Source organism: Triticum dicoccoides, chromosome 7A (assembly GCF_002162155.2).
Source record: "Triticum dicoccoides isolate Atlit2015 ecotype Zavitan chromosome 7A, WEW_v2.0, whole genome shotgun sequence".
In the NCBI taxonomy this organism is placed as follows: domain Eukaryota; kingdom Viridiplantae; phylum Streptophyta; class Magnoliopsida; order Poales; family Poaceae; genus Triticum; species Triticum dicoccoides.
This window is the reverse complement of record NC_041392.1, coordinates 66,781,175-66,804,322: the sequence shown is the minus strand read 5'-3', so window position 1 is coordinate 66,804,322 and position 23,148 is coordinate 66,781,175. Positions and strand designations below refer to the sequence as shown.

At 43.9% G+C, this 23,148-nt stretch overlaps 1 protein-coding gene across 1 annotated transcript in view; it reads left to right on the top strand.

The window, feature by feature from the left end:
- The window catches only part of LOC119333117 (polyubiquitin 3-like), a 137,192-nt gene that overhangs the window by 34,742 nt on the left and 79,302 nt on the right, over positions 1-23,148 (top strand). The window contains exon 4 of the mRNA XM_037606129.1: positions 2,589-3,087. Coding sequence (XP_037462026.1) covers positions 2,589-3,087 — 499 coding nt within the window. The remainder of the gene's footprint in view (positions 1-2,588; positions 3,088-23,148) is intronic.

Below are 23,148 nucleotides of genomic sequence, written 5' to 3'. Positions count from 1 at the left end.
TTGTTAAGGTTTGTGTCCTGCTTAGAAAGACAAGACGGTGGCGACTTTCTGAAGATGGAATAATATCATCCCCGCCTAGCACCTGTCCCGGTAGTACGTCTACCATCGTCGGTGGGGCGTGTGGAGTGTCTCTGGCGGATCTGTTCTTAGTGAATTTGCTCGGATCTAGTTGTAGTTCGTCTACATTCGTGTGTCTTCTGGTTGGAGCCTTCCGATATATGCTACTTTTCAACGTCGGTGGTTGTCGTTCTGATGCGCTGGTCCTATGAGGCCTTGGCACGACGACTTTCTGACTGTTCTACTACAACAAGTTTTGCCCGGCTATGGCAAGGGAGGGGCGATGACTACGGCGCGTCTTTGGCCCGCTTTGGTGCTTGTAGTCCTCACTAGGTGATCTACTATCTGAATGTAATTTTTATTATTTCTTATATTTGTTATACTGCCATGATTGAAGATAGGTAGATTGGAGGTATTCCCGCCAAAGAAAAAGACAAGAGCCGGCAAGGCGGGTCTAGCTTCTTCTTTTTTTAACTTTGCATATGCATTTAGCTGATCGAAGAGATGGATTTGAAGGGCTTATGATAGATTCATTTGTTGGCTCGTGGGACGCAATGGCATTCTACTAGTAGCATATAGTTCAGGACGAAGAGTAGAGCTGAGCAGAGTTTTGTCCTGGTAGTCTCAAAAGTGAAAAGCGCCGCTTTTTCCAAAAATAAAATAAAATGGGAAAGCGCCGATTCCGGAGGCAGAATCGCCTTGCCCCGTCGCGCGCCTTGCCTTGAAAGGAACCAGCAGATTAATTCCCAAAACTCTACCCGTCGGCGTGAGCCGTGGCGATCATAAACACATCGATCCATATCCCATTTCACGTCTAGATCGATCTCTAGCAAACAAACCATCATCGTCCCTCTGTCTTCATCGATCGAGTCCACGCTGTAAGGTACTAGGGCTAGCTGCTGTTGATCCATATCCATCTCTGTAGTACCTAGAGTCGAGGGGGTCTTGAGATTGAAAACCTTGAAGTCAAAAACAGATGTCTTCTCAATAAGTGGATGTATAAGTTATCTGTTGAGATTGAGGCCACATGGACGCAGATTCTCCGTAGTAAGTATCTCCAATCCAAAACATTGTCCCAGGTGACAGTGAGGCCGCTGGATTCGCCTTTTTGGAAAGGACTAATGAGAGTTAAAGAGGCCTTTTTCAATAGGACAAAGTTTATTGCCGGAAATAGCGCTAGCACACGATTCTGGGAGGATACTTGGCTAGGAGAGACACCCCTTGCGCTTCAATACCCGTCTCTTTATAGTATTGTTCAACGACGCGAGGCTTACGTTGCAACAGTACTCCAGTTTGTCCCCCATAATAATCAATTCAGAAGGACACTAGTTGGCAATCGTTGGGAATCATGGATTCATTTAGTGAGTAGACTGATGGAGGTTTATCTGTCTCAACAACCCGATAAGTTGCGCTGGAACCTTACTAGGACTGAGGAGTTCATAGTTAAATCAATGTATCTTGATGTAATCAATTCTAACTCCATTTCTAGTTACAAATATGTCTGAAAAGTCAAGGTTTCGTTGAAAATCAAAGTGTTTATGTGGTTTGTACATAAACAAGTCATCTTAACTAAAGATAATCTGGCAAAGCGTAACTGGACAGGACCTACTAGGTGTAGCTTCTGTGATCGGGATGAAACTATCAAACACCTCTTTCTGGATTGCCCGTTGGCTAAGGTTCTATGGTGGACGGTGCACATAGCTTTTAATATTACTCCTCCGAGCTCTGTCAGCTTGTTATTTGGAACGTGGCTTAACGGGTAGAGTTCGAAACGGCGTGCCACATTCACGTAGGAGTATGTGCTTTATTGTGGGCTGTGTGGAATTACAGAAATGATTTCGTCTTTAACAGAACATCAAATATTCATTTTTTGCAGGTTATCTTCCAGGCCACTGTTTTGATCCGTATGTGGTCGCTACTCACTCCGATGGAGGCCAGAGAGCGTTTGGTTACTGCATCTATCCGGTGGGAGATGGTAGCAAGGGATATATTCAATTAGTTTGGATGACGGTCATGTAATAGGATAGGCAATTAGTTTTTCTATCTTGTTTGTGCCAGCCGGTTGTGGCTTTTGTGGCCGTTTTTATTGGCTCTTTGTGAGCTTTCACTTACTTTTTCGAGACTGCAAGACCTTGTTGAACTTATTTGATTTTTATAAAGATGGCAGTATGCATTGTTCTGATGCAGAGACCGAGAAGCCCCCGTTTTCGGAAAAAAAAAACTAGAGTCGAGATCTCTTCCCGTCCCGTTTTTGTACTTATGTCTAAATTTATCCTTTTTACAGTATAAGTACTTGGATCTAGTTTGATCGTTAGTGTTCATTCACTCCGGTTTAGTCTTTTAATTGCTTCTTTCAATAGGAGTGTCGATCCGAACTGATCTGAACATGGTTCCTCGCTAAGTCCCCAAGCCATTGTTTTTTCTTGATCAGTCGCTGTAATTAGTGCTAACAGGATTTCTCAGTCTCCTGCAACATACGTAAGTAACGTAATTCCTCCAAATTACTGATGTTTGCTGCTCTCATTCGATAGATGAAGCTCTTTGTCCAAACCCTCGCCGGCAAGACGATCACCGTCAAGGTCGACCCGTCGGACACCATCAACGTTGTCAAGGCCAAGATTCAGGACCAGCAGTGCCTTACCTTTGGCGAGAAGGCGCTAGAGGACAGACGCACTGTGGCCGATTACAGCATCAAGGATGAATCCACTCTTCACATTGATCTGCGCTACCAGAGAAAGCGGAAGCAGCCAACTGTCATGCATGGTGAGCAGCCCAAATCTGCAAAAAAGAAGAGAATAGATTATCAAATCTTTCTCAAAGGGCTTGTAGACAAAACCACCGCCCTTAAGGTTGCCTACTCGGATACCGTCAGAAGTGTCAAGGAGATGATCCGGGACCGGCAGGACATTCCCGTGGACGAGCAGATGCTGATCTATGCAGGGAAACAGCTTGAAGATGGTCGCACCATGGATGACTATGGCATAAAGAAGGAATCTACACTTCACCTCATGCTCCGCCTCCGATCATGCGGTCCTAATTGCCCAAGAGTGAGTACCTAGCTAGCCCAAAAGTAGTCACCCTATATGGGAAGTCTTTTACAAAAAAAAGTCAAAATAGTTTAGAAGTGTTTTTAAATAAACTTGACTTTCTTTTGCACTAGTATATAAATTTTCACAAATAAAAAAGGGCAAAAAAAACATTTGCTTGCTATTTATAGGTCATTATTCACACTCTTTTAGCTGATATTTTGTTTTTTTGAAGTCAAGGGGATTTTTCTTTTTGTGGACTTTATTTTTCAGTACACTGGAAGGCCAACTTTATTTTAGCTATCATAATTACATGTTGTTGTACTAGTTGCTTGAACGATACTCTCACGAATGTAATTTCCATACGTTAATGTTAATGGTCCATGAATGTAAGCAGTATACGTAGGTACAAGAAGGACATAAATTCAAGTTTCTGAGTTAGCAAGGCATGTTAACTTCGATGACTTGCATGTCTAAATCAGGTTATCCATACACATAGTACATGTATATCTAAATACATCACAACGGAAACATAGTATAAGTGTATAACCTGCCACTAAAGCACATAACACCTTCAGTTGTAGTTCAGCAATCTATTTTCGCACAAATTATTTCTTCCTAAATGTACTTTTTTCACACCGGTACAAATCCTGGGACTAATGTGTTGTGGCATGTGCTAGCAGCCCTGTCAAAGTGAGCCAGGCGAAGATCAGGATTCCCATGCAGGTTCCTCCACTGTTATCACTGCTGCTTCTCCCAATGTCAAGCAACGTAAAAGAAAGATTCAGACTCCTATTGATGTTGCCAACCTTAGGAGGAGCCCAAGAACCAACAAGTATGACGGCTTTAAGGTGAACCTTCAATCTAATAGCAGAATCCAGAAGTCCAAGGTAAAGAAGAGATCCACTCCCTTAGCAACTACCGCTACCAAGAGCGAGGCCAAGGAAATCCCTCCCCCAACTCCTATCCCAATATTTCAACACATTGGCAGTGTATTGTCTGTGATCAGGAGTGTATGGGATATCAGCTTCGGAGCACTCCACAAACAAGTTGTTTGCTAATTGCCTAATATGGAGGAAGAGGGAGATGGTCCTTCTACTGCCAAGTAATTTGCTAGTACTTTATTACTAGTATTTTTCTTATGGCATATCTTATTACCTGGAATATTTTGTGTTGGAATGTTCATGGTTTAAATTTGGATGATAAACATGTTGCCCGTCGAAATTTATCTATTTATTTACTACTAATACTAATTAGAGACTCACTAGAAATTATCACGCTAATAAGAAAAGAAAAAGAAAAAAGAAGGGGACTCCCTAAAATTCCCACATTAATCAGAAAAAAGCTGAAACCACTAATATAACAGTGTAGATTTATCGTAGATTGGTGTAATTTATTGTAGATCTTTGGTCATTTTTTATTTTATGGATAATTCCCATCCATCCGGGTATATTAAGTACCTTCTTCTTTTGCACTAAAGTTTGATCATATATTTAATCAATCAGTTAAATGTAAATTATATGTCAGAAATTTTAGAAATCTGTTTTGAATAAATCCAGCAATATACTTTTTTGTAGCATATACTGCCTTTTTTTACCCAGAATACTAAGGGCCTAATCAACCCAGGACATATTATATAGGGGTCTCTAGGTTTTTATTTTCGTTTTTTTTTTGCGAGTGTGACTTTTTTCTATCTCAGGAATAAGGCCCAAATCTTGATGCAGCGGCCTAGCTGGCCCAGCTATGGAAAGGATGAATTTTCAGCACCTATATTTGTTTCTTGCCGTATCAACGAGAGAGAAGAAAACAGAGCAATGCTGAAACGAATCATTACACATTTTTTTATGGAAAAATTTATCTGTTGAGATATATCCTCGAATTTGCTAAACATGTTTCGTATATCTTTATCTAATAATAATAATAATAATAATAATAATCTCTCCCTATTAATCTCTCCCTAATAATAAAGCACGGATTGACTTCGTGGGTTCACCGTCACAATATGCTTTTCCCCGTGATTTTACGCTTTCAGTTTAAATTTAAAACATATTCGAGCTGGTACTAAATTTTATCTCCGTCCACCGTTTCACCACCCTTCGTACCTCAGTTTCGCATCAGTTTCGTTAGCAAACGAAACAGCCCATGACCTGGCACAACGAATCAGGCCCAACTATCCCAGTTAAGGTTAAATCTTCCTCGCTAGGACGCGCTACATGTACAAAGTAATAATAGTCCCACCCCGCTTCTTTGCACCCGATTCCATCTACTTTAATATGTCAGCGGCCTTGTTGCATTAGAAGCCAACATGCATAGAATCGAAACAGATCAAAGAAGAGGGAACAAATCCACGCAAATCTTGTTAACCATCGCGGGGGACACACAACAAGCATAGGACCGAAACATATCAAAGAAGAGGGAACAAATCCACACAAATCTTGTTAGCACAGCCAGGTACCGATGAAGCTGCCCAGGTGTTGTGTGTCCCCGCGAGGGTTAACAAGATTTACGTGGATTTGTTCCCTCTTCTTTTGATCTGTTTCGATTCTATGCATGTTGGCTTCTGATGCAACAAGGCAGCTGACATATAAAAGTAGATGGAATCGGGTGCAAAGAAGCGGGGTGGGACTATTATTACTTTGTACATGCAGCGCGTCCTAGCGAGGAAGATTTAACCTTAACTGGGATAGTTGGGCCTGATTCGGTGTGCCAGGTCATGGGCTGTTTCGTTTGCTAACGAAACTGATGCGAAACTGAGGTACGAAGGGTGGTGAAACGGTGGACGGAGATAAAATTTAGTACCACCTCGAATATGTTTTAAATTCAAACTGAAAGCGTAAAATCACGGGGAAAAGACTATTGTGATGGTGAACCCACGGAGTCAATCTGTGCTTTATTATTAGGGAGAGAAGTGTGGACTGACTCCCGATGGCGCGCGGATTTGTTCGTCATCTTGCGGTGGAGGCAGCAAGCAAGAGCACACGAGATAATGGACGCGAGCCCCACAGGCGGTTCTATTGCCCCGTGAACTGCAGTTCAATTGACAGCGGGAGAAGGGATTGAAACCGCGGGCCTCGGACAGCGGCGCCATTGCTCCAGGCCATGCTCCAGGTCCAGGCCGTGTCCAGACCAAAGATACGGCCGAACGGCGAGCTCGACGGCCACTGTGTATGAGGTAGGGTGGAGGCAACCGAGCATCACGCACACGCAGCAGCTCCTCGCCACGGGCTCGCGCTATCCTGGATCCAGCGATGTTTGGAGTTCCTCATCTAGCGGCAGCAGCAGCGGAAGGACATTGGTGGCGCAAGTAGAAGGGGCAGCGAGGTGCAGGGTGCACGCGGCGATGGGGCTCGGGCAGGGTGACCGTGAGTTGAGGCGGTCGTCGGGGACGGCGGGTTGGGGCGGGGCACGACGCCAGGGAAAGCAGTGGTCGTGCACGAGGGCTCAGACAACGACGTACTATTGCTCGAGCGGCGAGCGGGGCGGCGGGATGGGGAGAAGGCCGGCTCTGTCGAAGAAGGACGCCGCCGGGTCTGTGGAAGAAGGCCGGAGGGGCGGGGATGGGGCCCACCGGAGGGATCCATGGCCGACAGCAGGATAGTGGATGTAGGCACTAGTAGCAAACATGGCTTTGGTCCAGGCCGGGCCAGCACATTAGTCCCAGTTCAGTCCAGAACCGGGACCCATGGGGCCATTGGTCCCGGTTCATGAGGACAGGGGGTGGCCAGGCCTCATGGGGCATTGGTCCCGGTTCGTCATGCCCCTTTGGTCCCGGTTGGTGGGATGAACCGGGACCAATGGGCCTCGCTCCTAGCCCACCACCATTGGTCCCGGTTGGTTGCTTGAACCGGGACCATAGGCTTCCTTTTAGTCCCGGTTCATGCCACGAACCGGGACCAGTGAGGTGCCTATATATACCCCTCGCCCGCGAGCAGAGCACCCCAGTGCTCTGTTTTTCTCTGGCCGGCGAGGGGAGAGCTTTGTGGTGCTTTAGCTCACCTCCTATGCACATGAGGTGTTCGATGAAATGCCCGAGCCACACTAGTTAAGCTTTCTCCTCTCGAAGCTCGACCTCAAAGCTCCATCTTCCTTGAGATTTGTCTAGGTTTAGCGGCCCATCACGTCCCACTCCCGTCTTCACCGCCGTCGATCGCCCGCACCGATCTCGTCGCCGGCACCACCGTGGTGAGCCTCTTGTTCTTATCTTCTTTCTGAAAGAAAAAATTCTTACTTTAGCTAGATAGATACTTGTCTAATTTTCTTACTTTTATTATTGCTTGTTATTATATAGTGCGATGGTTTTGGTATCCGCCCCCGTCGGCCCTCGTCCTGGCTATGATTCGGATATGGTATATACTATCTTTTTATAACTATTTGGTTCATTTATTGTTTATGACAATTATGTTGGAAATATGCCCTAGAGGCAATAATAAAAGTATTATTATTATATTTCCTTGTTCATGATAATTGTCTTTTATTCATGCTATAACTGTATTATCCGGAAATCGTAATACACGTGTGAATACATAGACCACAATATGTCCCTAGTGAGCCTCTAGTTGACTAGCTCGTTGTGATCAACAGATAGTCATGGTTTCCTGGCTATGGACATTGGATGTCGTTGATAACGGGATCACATCATTAGGAGAATGATGTGATGGACAAGACCCAATCCTAAGACTAGCACAAAAGATCGTGTAGTTCATTTGCTAGAGCTTTGCCAATGTCAAGTATCTCTTCCTATGACCATGAGATCGTGTAACTCCTGGATACCGTAGGAGTGCTTTGGGTGTATCAAACGTCACAACGTAACTGGGTGACTATAAAGGTGCACTACAGGTATCTCTGAAAGTATCTATTGTTTTATGCGGATCGAGACTGGGATTTGTCACTCCGTGTAAACGGAGAGGTATCTCTGGGCCCACTCGGTAGGACATCATCATATGCGCAATGTGACCAAGGAGTTGATCACGGGATGATGTGTTACGGAACGAGTAAAGTGACTTGCCGGTAACGAGATTGAACAAGGTATTGGTATACCGACGATCGAATCTCGGGCAAGTAAAACACCGCTAGACAAAGGGAATTGTATACGGGATCGATTGAGTCCTTGACATCGTGGTTCGTCCGATGAGATCATCGTGGAACATGTGGGAGCCAACATGGGTATCCAGATCCAGCTGTTGGTTATTGACCGGAGAACGTCTCGGTCATGTCTGCATGTCTCCCGAACCCGTAGGGTCTACACACTTAAGGTTCGATGACGCTAGGGTTATAAAGGAAGCTTGTATGTGGTTACCGAATGTTGTTCGGAGTCCCGGATGAGATCCCGGACGTCACGAGGAGTTCCGGAATGGTCCGGAGGTAAAGATTTTTATATAGGAAGTCCTGTTTCGGCCATCGGGACAAGTTTCGGGGTCATCGGTATTGTACCGGGACCACCGGAAGGGTCCCGGGGGCCCACCGGGTGGGGCCACCTGCCCCGGGGGGCCATATGGGCTGTAGGGGGTGCGCCTTGGCCTACATGGGCCAAGGGCACCAGCCCCTAGAGGCCCATGCGCCAAGATAAAGGAAAAAGGGGAGAGTCCTAAAGGGGAAGGCACCTCCGAGGTGCCTTGGGGAGGATGGACTCCTCCCCCCTCCTTAGCCGCACCCCTTTCTTGGAGTAGGGGGCAAGGCTGCGCCTTCCCCCTCTCCCTTGCCCCTATATATAGTGGAGGGGAGGGAGGGCATCCATACCTGAGCCCTTGGCGCCTCCCTCCCTCCCGTGACACCTCCTCCTCTCCCGTAGGTGCTTGGCGAAGCCCTGCAGGATTGCCACGCTCCTCCATCACCACCACGCCGGTGTGCTGCTGCTGGATGGAGTCTTCCTCAACCTCTCCCTCTCTCCTTGCTGGATCAAGGCGTGGGAGACATCGTCGAGCTGTACGTGTGTTGAACGCGGAGGTGCTGTCCGTTCGGCACTAGATCATCGGTGATTTGAATCACGGCGAGTACGACTCCATCAACCCCGTTCACTTGAACGCTTCCGCTTAGCGATCTACAAGGGTATGTAGATGCACTCCCCTTTCTACTCGTTGATGGTCTCTCCATAGATAGATCTTGGTGTTGCGTAGGAAAATTTTGAATTTCTGTTACGTTCCCCAACAAATTATGCCGACCAACGTGACATAGATTTTATTTATCTAGGAGGTAGGTGAACCGGAAATTCGAACCGACCCTATTGTTGAGAGGTTAAATTTAGTTGAAGAAGAAAACAATTACTTGAAGGAAAAAATAAAAAAATTGAGGAGGAGAAGATGATATTGAAGTTGCATGTTGCGGATGTCGTCGATGATCACAAGATCAAGATAGATGCAATGCGGTTGAAGATGAGAAAGATTAGAAAATATGCCATTCATACCGAGGCTTAGTATTATTATGCCGTTGGATCAATTGTTACCTTGGTTGCGATTATGATCGCATTTGTTTTCGCATTGAAATGTTTTACATAGTTTCAATGCATGGTTTAATTAATTAGATGCTCTGGAGAGCTATATGTTGTTAGATGAGAACTATGTATGTACTTTGGTTTTAATGTGATGATGAACTTCTAGTAATTTGGTCACTTAATTATCTATTCATGATGTTCTGTAATGGTTTTTGACACACTTAATTATATATAATGCATGTAGATGAACCGGCAATGAATATACGGTGACAGACACACCTCCGAGTACATTAAGGGCGTGCATGATTTTCTCGAAGTGGTTGAGGCAAACAAGCAGAATGATTTTATGTGTTGTCCACGCCCTAAATGTGGGAATACAAAGTCTTACTCTGACCGGAAAATCCTTCACACCCACCTGCTTTACAATGGTTTCATGCCACACTATAATGTTTGGACGAGGCATGTAGAAATAGGGTTTATGATGGAAGACGGTGAAGAAGAAGAGGACGATGACAACTATGTGCCCCCTGAATACGGTGATTCTGCAACGGGGGAAGCTGCTGAAGATCAAGAGGAATTAGACGATGTGCCCAATGATGCTGCAATGGGGGAAGCTGATAAAGATCATGAGGAACCAGAGGATGTGGCCGATGATGATGATCTCCGCCGGGTCATTGTCGATGCAAGGACGCAATGCGAAAGTCAAAAGGAGAAGCTGAAGTTCGATCGCATGTTAGAGGATCACAAAAAAGGGTTGTACACCAATTGCGAAGATGGCAACACAAAGCTCGGTACCGTACTGGAATTGGTGCAGTGGAAGGCAGAGAATGTTGTGCCTGGCAAAGGATTTGAGAAGCTACTGAAAATATTGAAGAAGAAGCTTCCAAAGGATAACGAATTGCCCGACAGTACATACGCAACAAAGAAGGTCGTATGCCCTCTAGGATTGGAGGTGCAGAAGATACATGCATGCCCTAATGAATGCATCCTCTACCGCATTGCATACAAGGATCTGAACACATGCCCGGTATGCGGTGCATTGCGGTATAAGATCAGACGAGATGACCCAGGTGATGTTGACGGCGAGCCCCCTAGGAAGAGGGTTCCTGCGAAGGTGATGTGGTATGCTCCTATAATACCACGGTTGAAACGTCTGCTTAGAAACAAAAAGCATGCCAAGTTGATGCGATGGCACATTCAGGACCGTAAGAAAGACGGGAAGTTGAGAGCACCGGCTGACGGGTCGCAGTGAAGAAAAATCGAGAGAAAGTACTGGCCTGAGTTTGCAAGTGACCCAAGGAACATATGGTTTGGTTTAAGCGCGGATGGCATTAATCCTTTTGGGGAGCAGAGCAGCAATCACAACACCTGGCCCGTTACTCTATGTATGTACAACCTTCCTCCTTGGTTTTGCGTAGGTAAGAAACGTTCTTGCTAGAAACCCATAGCAGCCACGTAAAACATGCAACAACAATTAGAGGACGTCTGACTTGTTTTTGCAGGGTATGCTATGTGATGTGATATGGCCAAGAAGAATGTGATGAATGATATGTGATGTATGAGATTGATCATGTTCTTGTAATAGGATTCACGACTTGCATGTCGATGAGTATGACAACCGGCAGGAGCCATAGGAGTTGTCTTTATTTTTTGTATGACCTACGTGTCATTGAAGAACGCCATGTAAACTACTTTACTTTATTGCTAAACACGTTAGTCATAGAAGTAGAAGTAGTCGTTGGCGTGACAACTTCATGAAGACACGATGATGGAGATCATGGTGTCATGCCGGTGACAAGATGATCATGGAGCCCCGAAGATGAAGATCAAAGGAGCTATATGATATTGGCCATATCATGTCACTACTCTATTTGATTGCATGTGATGTTTATCATGTTTATGCATCTTGTTTGCTTAGAACGACGGTAGTAAATAAGATGATCCCTTACAAAATTTCAAGAAGTGTTCTCCCCTAACTGTGCACCGTTGCTATAGTTCGTCGCTTCTAAGAACCACGTGATGATCGGGTGTGATGGATTCTTACGTTCACATACAACGGGTGTAAGACAGTTTTACACAGCGAAAACACTTAGGGTTAACTTGACGAGCCTAGCATGTGCAGACATGGCCTCGGAACACGGAGACCGAAAGGTCGAGCATGAGTCGTATAGTAGATACGATCAACATGAAGATGTTCACCGACGTTAACTAGTCCGTCTCACGTGATGATCGGACACGGCCTAGTTGACTCGGATCATGTGATCACTTAGATGACCAGAGGGATGTCTATCTAAGTGGGAGTTCATAAGATGAACTTAATTATCCTGAACATAGTCAAAAGACCCTTTGCAAATTATGTCGTAGCTCGCGCTATAGTTCTACTGTTTAGATATGTTCCTAGAGAAAATTATAGTTGAAAGTTGATAGTAGCGATTATGCGATCAATAGAAAGCTTATGTCCTTAATGCACCGCTCAGTGTGCTGAACCCCAACGTCGTTTGTCGATGTTGCGAACATCGGACATACACGTTTTGATAACTACGTGATAGTTCAGTTAAATGGTTTAAGTAGAGGCACCAAAGACGTTTTCGAAACGTCGCGGAACATATGAGATGTTTTGAGGGCTGAAATTGGGATTTCAGGCTCGTGCCCATGTCAAGAGGTATAAGACCTCCGACGATTTTCTTGGCCTGCAAACTAAGGGAGAAAAGCTCAATCGTTGAGCTTGTGCTCAGATTGTCTGAGTACAACAATCACTTGAATCGAGTGGGAGTTGATCTTCCAGATGAGATAGTGATGTTTCCCCAAAGTCATTGCCACCAAGCTGCTAAAGCTTCGTGATGAACTATAACATATCAGGGATAGATATGATGATCCTTGAAATATTCGCGTTGTTTGACACCGCGAAAGTAGAAATCAAGAAGGAGCATAAATTGTTGATGGTTGGTGAAACCACTAGTTTCAAGAAGGGCAAGGGAACAAAGGGATACTTCATGAAACGGCAAATCAGCTGCTGCACCAGTGAAGAAACCCGAGGTTGAACCCAAACCCGAGACTAAGTGCTTCTGTAATAAGGGGAACAACCACTAGAGCAGAATTACCCTAGATACTTGGTAGATAAGAAGGCTGGCAAGGTCGATAGAAGTATATTGGATATACATTGTGTTAATGTGTACTTTGCTAGTACTCCTAGTAGCACCAGGGTATTAGATACCGGTTCGGTTGCTAAGTGTTAGTAACTCGAAACAAAAGGCTACGGAATAAACGGAGACTAGCTAAAGGTGAGCTGACGATATGTGTTGGAATTTTTTCCAAGCTTGATATGATCAAGCATCGCACGCTCCCTCTACCAAAGAGATTGGTGTTAAACCTAAATAATTGTTATTTGGTGTTTGCGTTGAGCATAGACATGATTGGATTACGTCTATCGCAATACGGTTATTCATTTAAGGAGAATAATGGTTACTCTGTGTATTTGAATAATACCTTCAATGGTCTTGCACCTAAGGGAATGGTTTATTGAATCTCGGTCGTAGTGATACACATTTTTATGCCAAAAGATATAAGATAGTAATGATAGTACCACTTACTTGTGGCACTGCCATGTAAGTCATAATGGTATAAAACGCATGAAGAAGCTCCATGTTGATGGATCTTTGGACTCACTCATTTTTGAAAAGTTTGAGACATGCGAACCATGTCTATTGGTATATATGCATGTAGAAACTCCATGCAAATGGACCGTTTGAACTCACTTGATTTTGAATCACTTGAGATATGCAAATCATACCACATGGGCAAGATGACTGAAAAGCCTCGGTTTCAGTAAGATGGAACAAGATAGCAACTTGTTGGAAGTAACACATTTTGATGTGTGCAGTCCAATAAATGCTGAGGCATGCAGTGAATATCTTTATGTTCTTACTTCACAGATGATTCGAGTAGATGTTGAGAATATTTACTTGATGAAACACAACTCTGAATTATTGAATGGTTCAAGTAATTTCAGAGTGAAGTAGAAGATCATTGTGACAAGAGGATAAAATGTCTATGATACGATCATAAAGATGAATATCTGAGTTACGAGTTTTGGCACACAATTAAGACATTGTGGAAATTGTTTCATAATTAATACCGGCTGGAACACCATAGTGTGATGGTGTGTCCGAACATCATAGTTGCATCCTATTGGATATGGTGCGTACCATGATGTCTCTTATCGAATTACCACTGTCGTTCATGGGTTAGGCATTAGAGACAACCACATTCACTTTAAATAGGGCACCACGTAATTCCGTTGCGATGACACCGTATGAATTATGGTTTAGAGAAACCTAAGTTGTCGTTTCTTAAAAGTTTGGGGCTGCGACGCTTATATGAAAAGTTTCAGGTTGATAAGCTCGAACCCAAAGCGGATAAAATGCATCTTCATAGGAAACCCAAAACAGTTGGGTATACCTCCTAATTCAGATCCGAAAGCAACATGGATTGTTTCTAGAATCGGGTCCTTTCTCGAGGAAAAGTTTCTCTCGAAAGAATTGAGTGGGAGGATGGTGGAGACTTGATGAGGTTATTGAACCGTCTCTTCAACTAGTGTGTGGCAGGGCACAGGAAGTTGTTCCTGTGGCACCTACACCAATTGAAGTGGAAGCTTATGATATTGATCATGAAACTTCGGATCAAGTCACTACCAAGCCTCATGGGATGACAAGGATGCGTACTACTTCAGAGTGGTACGTAATCCTGTCTTGAAGGTCATGTTGCTAGACAACAATGAACCTACGAGCTATGGAGAAGCGATGGTGGGCCCGAATTCCGACAAATGGTTAGAAGCCATGAAATCCGAGATAGTATCCATATATCAGAACAAAGCATGGACTTTGGTGGACTTGCCCGATGATCGGCAAGCCATTAAGATAAATGGATCTTTAAGAAGAAGACGAACATGGATGGTAATGTCACCATCTATGAAGCTCGACTTGTGGCGAAGTGTTTTTTCACAAGTTCAAGGAGTTGACTACGATGAGATTTTCTCATCCGTAGCGATGCTTAAAGTCCGTCGGATTCATGTTAGCATTAGCTGTATTTATGAAATCTGGCAGATGGATATCAAAACGAGTTTCCTTACCAGTTTTCGTGAGGAAAGATTGTAGGTAATACAATCAGAAAGTTTTTGTCGATCCTAAAGGATGCTAAAAGGTATGCTAGCTCCAGCGATCCTTCTAAGGACTGGAGTGAGCATCTCGGAGTTGGAATGTATGCTTTGATGATGATCAAAGATTTTGGGTTTGTACAAAGTTTATGAGAAACTTGTATTTCCAAAGAAGTGAGTGGGAGCACTATAGAATTTCTGATGAGTATATGTTGTTGACATATTGTTGATCAGAAATGACGTAGAATTTCTGGAAAGCATATAGGGTTATTTTGAAAGTGTTTTTCAATGGAAAGCCTGGATTAAGCTGCTTGAGCATTGAGCATCAAGATCTATAAGGATAGATCAAAACGCTTAATGGTACTTTCAAATGAGCACATACCTTGACATGATCTTGAAGGTGTTCAAGATGGATCATTCAAAGAAGAAGTTCTTGCCTGAGTTGTAAGGTACGAAGTTAAGACTTAAAGCTCGGCCACGGCAGAATAGAGAGAAAGGATGAAGGTCGTCCCCTATGCTTAAGACGTAGGCTCTTCAGTATGCTATGTTGTGTACCGCACCAGAAGTGTGCCTTGCCATGAGTCAGTCAAGGGGTACAAGAGTGATCCAAGAATGGCTCATAGGACAGCGGTCAAAGTTATCCTTAGTAACTAGTGGACTAAGGAATTTTCTCGATTATGGAGGTGGTAAAAGAGTTCGTCGTAAAGGTTACGACGATGCAAGCTTGACACCTATCCGGATAGCTCTGAGTAGAGAGACCGGATACATAAAATGGAGCAATAATTTAGAATAGCTCCAAGTAGAACAGTTATTTGGAATAGCTCCAAATAGAGCGTGGTAGCTACATCTAGGAGATGACATAGAGATTTGTAAAGCACACACGGATCTGAAAGGTTCAGACCCGTTGACTAAAACCTCTCTCACAAGCAACATGATCAAACATAAAACTCATTGAGTGTTAATCACATAGTAATGTGAACTAGACTACTGACTCTAGTAAACTCTTGGGTATTAGTCACATGGCGATGTGACCTGTGAGTGTTAATTACATGGCGATGTGAACTAGATTATTGACTCTAGTGCAAGTGGGAGACTGTTGGAAATATGCCCTAGAGGCAATAATAAAAGTATTATTATTATATTTCCTTGTTCATGATAATTGTCTTTTATTCATGCTATAACTGTATTATCCGGAAATCGTAATACACGTGTGAATACATAGACCACAATATGTCCCTAGTGAGCCTCTAGTTGACTAGCTCGTTGTGATCAACAGATAGTCATGGTTTCCTGGCTATGGACATTGGATGTCGTTGATAACGGGATCACATCATTAGGAGAATGATGTGATGGACAAGACCCAATCCTAAGACTAGCACAAAAGATCGTGTAGTTCATTTGCTAGAGCTTTGCCAATGTCAAGTATCTCTTCCTATGACCATGAGATCGTGTAACTCCTGGATACCGTAGGAGTGCTTTGGGTGTATCAAACGTCACAACGTAACTGGGTGACTATAAAGGTGCACTACAGGTATCTCCGAAAGTATCTATTGTTTTATGCGGATCGAGACTGGGATTTGTCACTCCGTGTAAACGGAGAGGTATCTCTGGGCCCACTCGGTAGGACATCATCATATGCGCAATGTGACCAAGGAGTTGATCACGGGATGATGTGTTACGGAACGAGTAAAGTGACTTGCCGGTAACGAGATTGAACAAGGTATTGGTATACCGACGATCGAATCTCGGGCAAGTAAAATACCGCTAGACAAAGGGAATTGTATACGGGATCGATTGAGTCCTTGACATCGTGGTTCGTCCGATGAGATCATCGTGGAACATGTGGGAGCCAACATGGGTATCCAGATCCCGCTGTTGGTTATTGACCGAAGAACGTCTCGGTCATGTCTGCATGTCTCCCGAACCCGTAGGGTCTACACACTTAAGGTTCGATGACGCTAGGGTTATAAAGGAAGCTTGTATGTGGTTACCGAATGTTGTTCGGAGTCTCGGATGAGATCCCGGACGTCACGAGGAGTTCCGGAATGGTCCGGAGGTAAAGATTTATATATAGGAAGTCCTGTTTCGGCCATCGGGACAAGTTTCGGGGTCATCGGTATTGTACCGGGACACCGGAAGGGTCCCGGGGGCCCACCGGGTGGGGCCACCTGCCCCGGGGGGCCACATGGGCTGTAGGGGGTGCGCCTTGGCCTACATAGGCCAAGGGCACCAGCCCCTAGAGGCCCATGCGCCAAGATAAAGGAAAAAGGGGAGAGTCCTAAAGGGGAAGGCACCTCCGAGGTGCCTTGGGGAGGATGGACTCCTCCCCCCTCCTTAGCCGCACCCCTTTCTTGGAGTAGGGGGCAAGGCTGCGCCTTCCCCCTCTCCCTTGCCCCTATATATAGTGGAGGGGAGGGAGGGCATCCATACCTGAGCCCTTGGCGCCTCCCTCCCTCCCGTGACACCTCCTCCTCTCCCGTAGGTGCTTGGCGAAGCCCTGCAGGATTGCCACGCTCCTCCATCACCACCACGCCGGTGTGCTGCTGCTGGATGGAGTCTTCCTCAACCTCTCCCTCTCTCCTTGCTGGATCAAGGCGTGGGAGACATCGTCGAGCTGTACGTGTGTTGAACGCGGAGGTGCTGTCCGTTCGGCACTAGATCATCGGTGATTTGAATCACGGCGAGTACGACTCCATCAACCCCATTCACTTGAACGCTTCCGCTTAGCGATCTACAAGGGTATGTAGATGCACTCCCCTTTCTACTCGTTGCTGGTCTCTCCATAGATAGATCTTGGTGTTGCGTAGGAAAATTTTGAATTTCTGCTACGTTCCCCAACAAATTATGCCGACCAACGTGACATAGATTTTATTTATCTAGGAGGTAGTTGAACCGGAAATTCGAACCGACCCTATTGTTGAGAGGTTAAATTTAGTTGAAGAAGAAAACAATTACTTGAAGGAAAAAATAAAAAAAATGAGGAGGAGAAGATGATATTGAAGTTGCATGTTGCGGATGTCGTCGATGATCACAAGATCAAGATAGATGCAATGCGGTTGAAGATGAGAAAGATTAGAAAATATGCCATTCATACCGAGGCTTAGTATTATTATGCCGTTGGATCAATTGTTACCTTGGTTGCGATTATGATCGCATTTGTTTTCGCATTGAAATGTTTTACATAGTTTCAATGCATGGTTTAATTAATTAGATGCTCTGGAGAGCTATATGTTGTTAGATGAGAACTATGTATGTACTTTGGTTTTAATGTGATGATGAACTTCTAGTAATTTGGTCACTTAATTATCTATTCATGATGTTCTGTAATGGTTTTTGACACACTTAATTATATATAATGCATGTAGATGAACCGGCAATGAATATACGGTGACAGACACACCTCCGAGTACATTAAGGGCGTGCATGATTTTCTCGAAGTGGTTGAGGCAAACAAGCAGAATGATTTTATGTGTTGTCCACGCCCTAAATGTGGGAATACAAAGTCTTACTCTGACCGGAAAATCCTTCACACCCACCTGCTTTACAATGGTTTCATGCCACACTATAATGTTTGGACGAGGCATGTAGAAATAGGGGTTATGATGGAAGACGGTGAAGAAGAAGAGGACGATGACAACTATGTGCCCCCTGAATACGGTGATTCTGCAACGGGGGAAGCTGCTGAAGATCAAGAGGAATTAGACGATGTGCCCAATGATGCTGCAATGGGGGAAGCTGCTAAAGATCATGAGGAACCAGAGGATGTGGCCGATGATGATGATCTCCGCCGGGTCATTGTCGATGCAAGGACGCAATGCGAAAGTCAAAAGGAGAAGCTGAAGTTCGATCGCATGTTAGAGGATCACAAAAAGGGTTGTACACCAATTGCGAAGATGGCAACACAAAGCTCGGTACCGTACTGGAATTGGTGCAGTGGAAGGCAGAGAATGTTGTGCCTGGCAAAGGATTTGAGAAGCTACTGAAAATATTGAAGAAGAAGCTTCCAAAGGATAACGAATTGCCCGACAGTACATACGCAACAAAGAAGGTCGTATGCCCTCTAGGATTGGAGGTGCAGAAGATACATGCATGCCCTAATGAATGCATCCTCTACCGCATTGCGTACAAGGATCTGAACACATGCCCGGTATGCGGTGCATTGCGGTATAAGATCAGACGAGATGACCCAGGTGATGTTGACGGCGTGCCCCCTAGGAAGAGGGTTCCTGCGAAGGTGATGTGGTATGCTCCTATAATACCACGGTTGAAACGTCTGCTTAGAAACAAAGAGCATGCCAAGTTGATGCGATGGCACATTCAGGACCGTAAGAAAGACGGGAAGTTGAGAGCACCGGCTGACGGGTCGCAGTGAAGAAAAATCGAGAGAAAGTACTGGCCTGAGTTTGCAAGTGACCCAAGGAACGTATGGTTTGGTTTAAGCGCGGATGGCATTAATCCTTTTGGGGAGCAGAGCAGCAATCACAACACCTGGCCCGTTACTCTATGTATGTACAACCTTCCTCCTTGGATGTGCATGAAGCGAAAGTTCATTATGATGCCAATTCTCATCCAAGGCCCTAAGCAACCCAGCAACGACATTGATGTGTTCCTAAGGCCATTAGTTGAAGAAATTTTACAGCTGTGGAATGGAAACGGTGTACGTACGTGGGATGAGCACAAACAGGAGGAATTTAACCTGCACGCGTTGCTGTTTGTAACCATCAACGATTGGCCCGCTCTCAGTAACCTTTCAGGACAGACAAACAAGGGATACCACGCATGCACACACTGTTTAGAAGAAACTGAAAGTATATACTTGGACAAATGCAGGAAGAATGTGTACTTGGGCCATCGTCGATTTCTTCAGACCAACCATCAATGTCGAAAGAAAGGCAAGCATTTCAAAGGGGAGGCAGATCACTGGAAGAAGCCCGCCATGCATACCGGTGATCACGTACTTGTGATCATGTAATCTTTGGAAAGGGTCCCGGCGGACTAGCTGTTCCGAATGACACTGAGGGACACACACCCATGTGGAAGAAGAAATCTATATTTTGGGACCTACCCTACTTGAAAGACCTAGAGGTCCGCTCTTCAATCGACGTGATGCATGTGACGAAGAATCTTTGCATGAACCTGCTAGGCTTCTTGGGCGTGTATGGGAAGACAAAAGATACACCTGAGGCACGGGAGGACCTGCAACGTTTGCACGAAAAAGATGGCATGCCTCCGAAGCAGTATAAAGGTCATGCCAGCTACGCTCTTACGAAAGAAGAGGAAGTAATTTTTTTTGAATGCCTGCTCAGTATGAAGGTCACGACTAGCTTCTCGTTGAATATAAAGGGAATAATAAATATGCTAGAGAAAAAGTTCCGGAACCTAAAGTCTCATGACTGCCACGTGATTATGATGCAACTGCTTCCGGTTGCATTGAGGGGGCTTCTACCGGAAAACGTCCGATTTGCCATTGTGAAGTTATGTGCATTCCTCAATGCAATCTCTCATGACGCACGTCCTAGTTCATTTAGTCGACGAGATTGTCATTCTGGGGCCCGTATTTCTACACAATATGTTCCCCTTTGAGAGGTTCATGGGAGTCCTAAAAAAATATGTCCGTAACCGCGCTAGGCCAGAAGGAAGCATCTCCATGGGCCATCAAACAGAGGATGTCATTGGGTTTTGTGTTGACTTCATTCCTGGCCTTAAGAAGATAGGTCTCCCTGAATCACAGTATGAGGGGAGACTGACTGGAAAAGGCACGCTGGGAGGGGCCTCAATAATATGCAGGGACGGATATTCTTGGTCTCAAGCACACTACACAGTTCTACAGAACTCTACCTTGGTGACCCCGTATGTCGATGAACACAAGAACAGTCTGCGCTCCAAACACCCGGAGCAGTGCGACGACTAGATTACATGTGAACACATCAGGACTTTCAGCAGTTGGTTGGAAACACGTCTCAGAGGTGACAACACTGTTTCTGATGAGCTGTACTTGTTGTCCAGGGGACCATCTTTGACTGCATTGACTTACAAAGGATACGAGATAAATGGGAATACATTTTACACGATCGCCCAAGATCAAAAGAGCACCAACCAAAATAGTGGTGTCCGCTTTGATGCAGCAACCGAGAGGGGAAAGGACACATATTATAGTTACATAGTGGACATATGGGAACTTGACTATGGACATGATTTTAAGGTCCCTTTGTTTAAGTGCAAATGGGTCAATCTGTCAGGAGGCGGGGTACAGGTAGACCCACAGTATGGAATGACAACAGTGGATCTCAACAATCTTGCTTATGCAGACGAACCGTTCGTCCTAGCCAATGATGTGGCACAGGTTATCTATGTGAAGGACATGTCTACCAAACCAAGAAAAAGAAAAGATAAGGAAGCGAATACATCATACGATGAGCCAAAGTGCCACATAGTTCTTTCAGGAAAAAGGGACATCGTGGGAGTGGAGGGCAAGACAGACATGTCTGAAGATTATGAAAAGTTTCATGAAATTCCTCCCTTCAAAGTCAAGGCTGACCCAAGCATCCTGATAAACGATGAAGATTATCCATGGTTACGGCGCAATAAGCAAATGACACAAGCGAAGAAAAAGTGAAGACTTTCTCCCGTAACTATTATGATGATACCATGCCAACTTTGTAACAGATGAGTATGATACCATTGTCCGTTTTGTACATGCACAGGCTATGTGGGTGAAATTATGATACCATGCCAACTTTCAACTTTTTCAGAGTTCATTGGAAATGCTTTAATGTCTTATGGTTCGGCCCTCGTAATACCATTATTCAAATTTTAACTATTCAAATTTGAAAACTAATGGCACTAACAGAAAGTTTATAATTTTTCTAAAACTAATGGCACTAACAGAAAGTTTATAATTTTTCTAACCTAAAAGTAAAAAGAATTAAAAAAATAAAGCAAAAAACAAAAGAAAATAAATAATGCAAAAAACAAAACAAAAAAAACTGGAAAAACTATTTTTATAGTAAAGTTAATCACAAGCTTGTGATTCACACAAATTTCAAAGAATTCAAATTTCAACTATTCAAATTTGAAAACTAATGGCACTAACACAAAGTTTATAATTTTTCTAAAACTAATGGCACTAACAGAAAGTTTATAATTTTGCTGACCTAAAAGCAAAAAGAATTAAAAAAGCAAAAAACAAAAGAAAATAAATAATGCAAAAACAAAACAAAAAAACTAGAAAAAAACAAAAAAAAACTGCCACCTATTGGGCCACCACGGCCTGAATACGACTAGAAACCCAACCTAGGCCAGGATTCAGGCCCGCAGAAGGCCCAATTGGCCCACAGACACCATAGTGTGAGATTAGGCCCGTAAGCCTGATTTGAGAGGAGCTCGAGATGGCAGTCGCAATGGGGCTTATAAACCACTTCGAGCCTCTCTCAACTAGCGAGGTGGGACTAAACTTTTGGCCGCGGGCAGCGCAAGGCCTTTGGTCCCGATTGGTACCACCAACCGGGACTAAAGGGGGCATTGGTCCCGGTTCGTGGCACCAACCGGGACCAATGCTCCTCGCCCCTGGCCCATGACCATTAGTCCCGGTTCGTGGCACCAAGCGGGACCAATGCTCCCTGCCCCTGGCCCATGACCATTAGGCCCGGTTTGTGCCACAAACCGGGACAAAAGGGTTGGTCCTCGTTGCAGGCAGAGTTTAGTCCCACCTCGCCAACCGAAAGGGGCTCACACCGGTTTATAAGCCCTTCCCTCTCTACCTTGTTGAGCTCCTTTCAAAATGAAAATAGATGCCCTTATAGAGAAAAGTTTAACCTAAATTCAGAGTGAATTTCTCTGAAATTCATTGAAATTTACTATGAATTTAGGTTGAATTTTCTCTATAAGCGCATCTATGCTCATTTTTAGTAAGTTAATCACAAACTTGTGATTCACACTAATTTCAAAGAATTCAAATTTTAACTATTCAAATTTGAAAATTAATGGCACTAACAGAAAGTTTATAATTTTTATAAAACTAATGGCACTAACAGAAAGTTTATAATTTTGATAACCTAAAAGCAAAAAATTAAAAATTAAAGAAAAAACAAAAGAAAATAAATAATGCAAAAAACAAAACAAAAAACAGGAAAAAAAACTATTTTTATAGTAAAGTTAATCACAAACTTGTGATTCACACAAATTTCAAACAATTCAAATTGTAACTATTCAAATTTGAAAACTAATGGCACTAACAGAAAGTTTATAATTTTTCTGACCTAAAAGCAAAAAGTATTAAAAAGTAAAGCAAAAAATAAAAGAAAATAAATAATGCAAAAAACAAAACAAAAAAACTAGAAAAAAAACTGTTTTTATAGTAAAGTTAATCACAAACTTGTGATTCACACAAATATCAAAGAATTCACATTTTAACAATTCAAATTTGAAAACTAATGGCACTAACAGAAAGTTTATAATTTTTCTAAATCTAATGGCACTAACAGAAA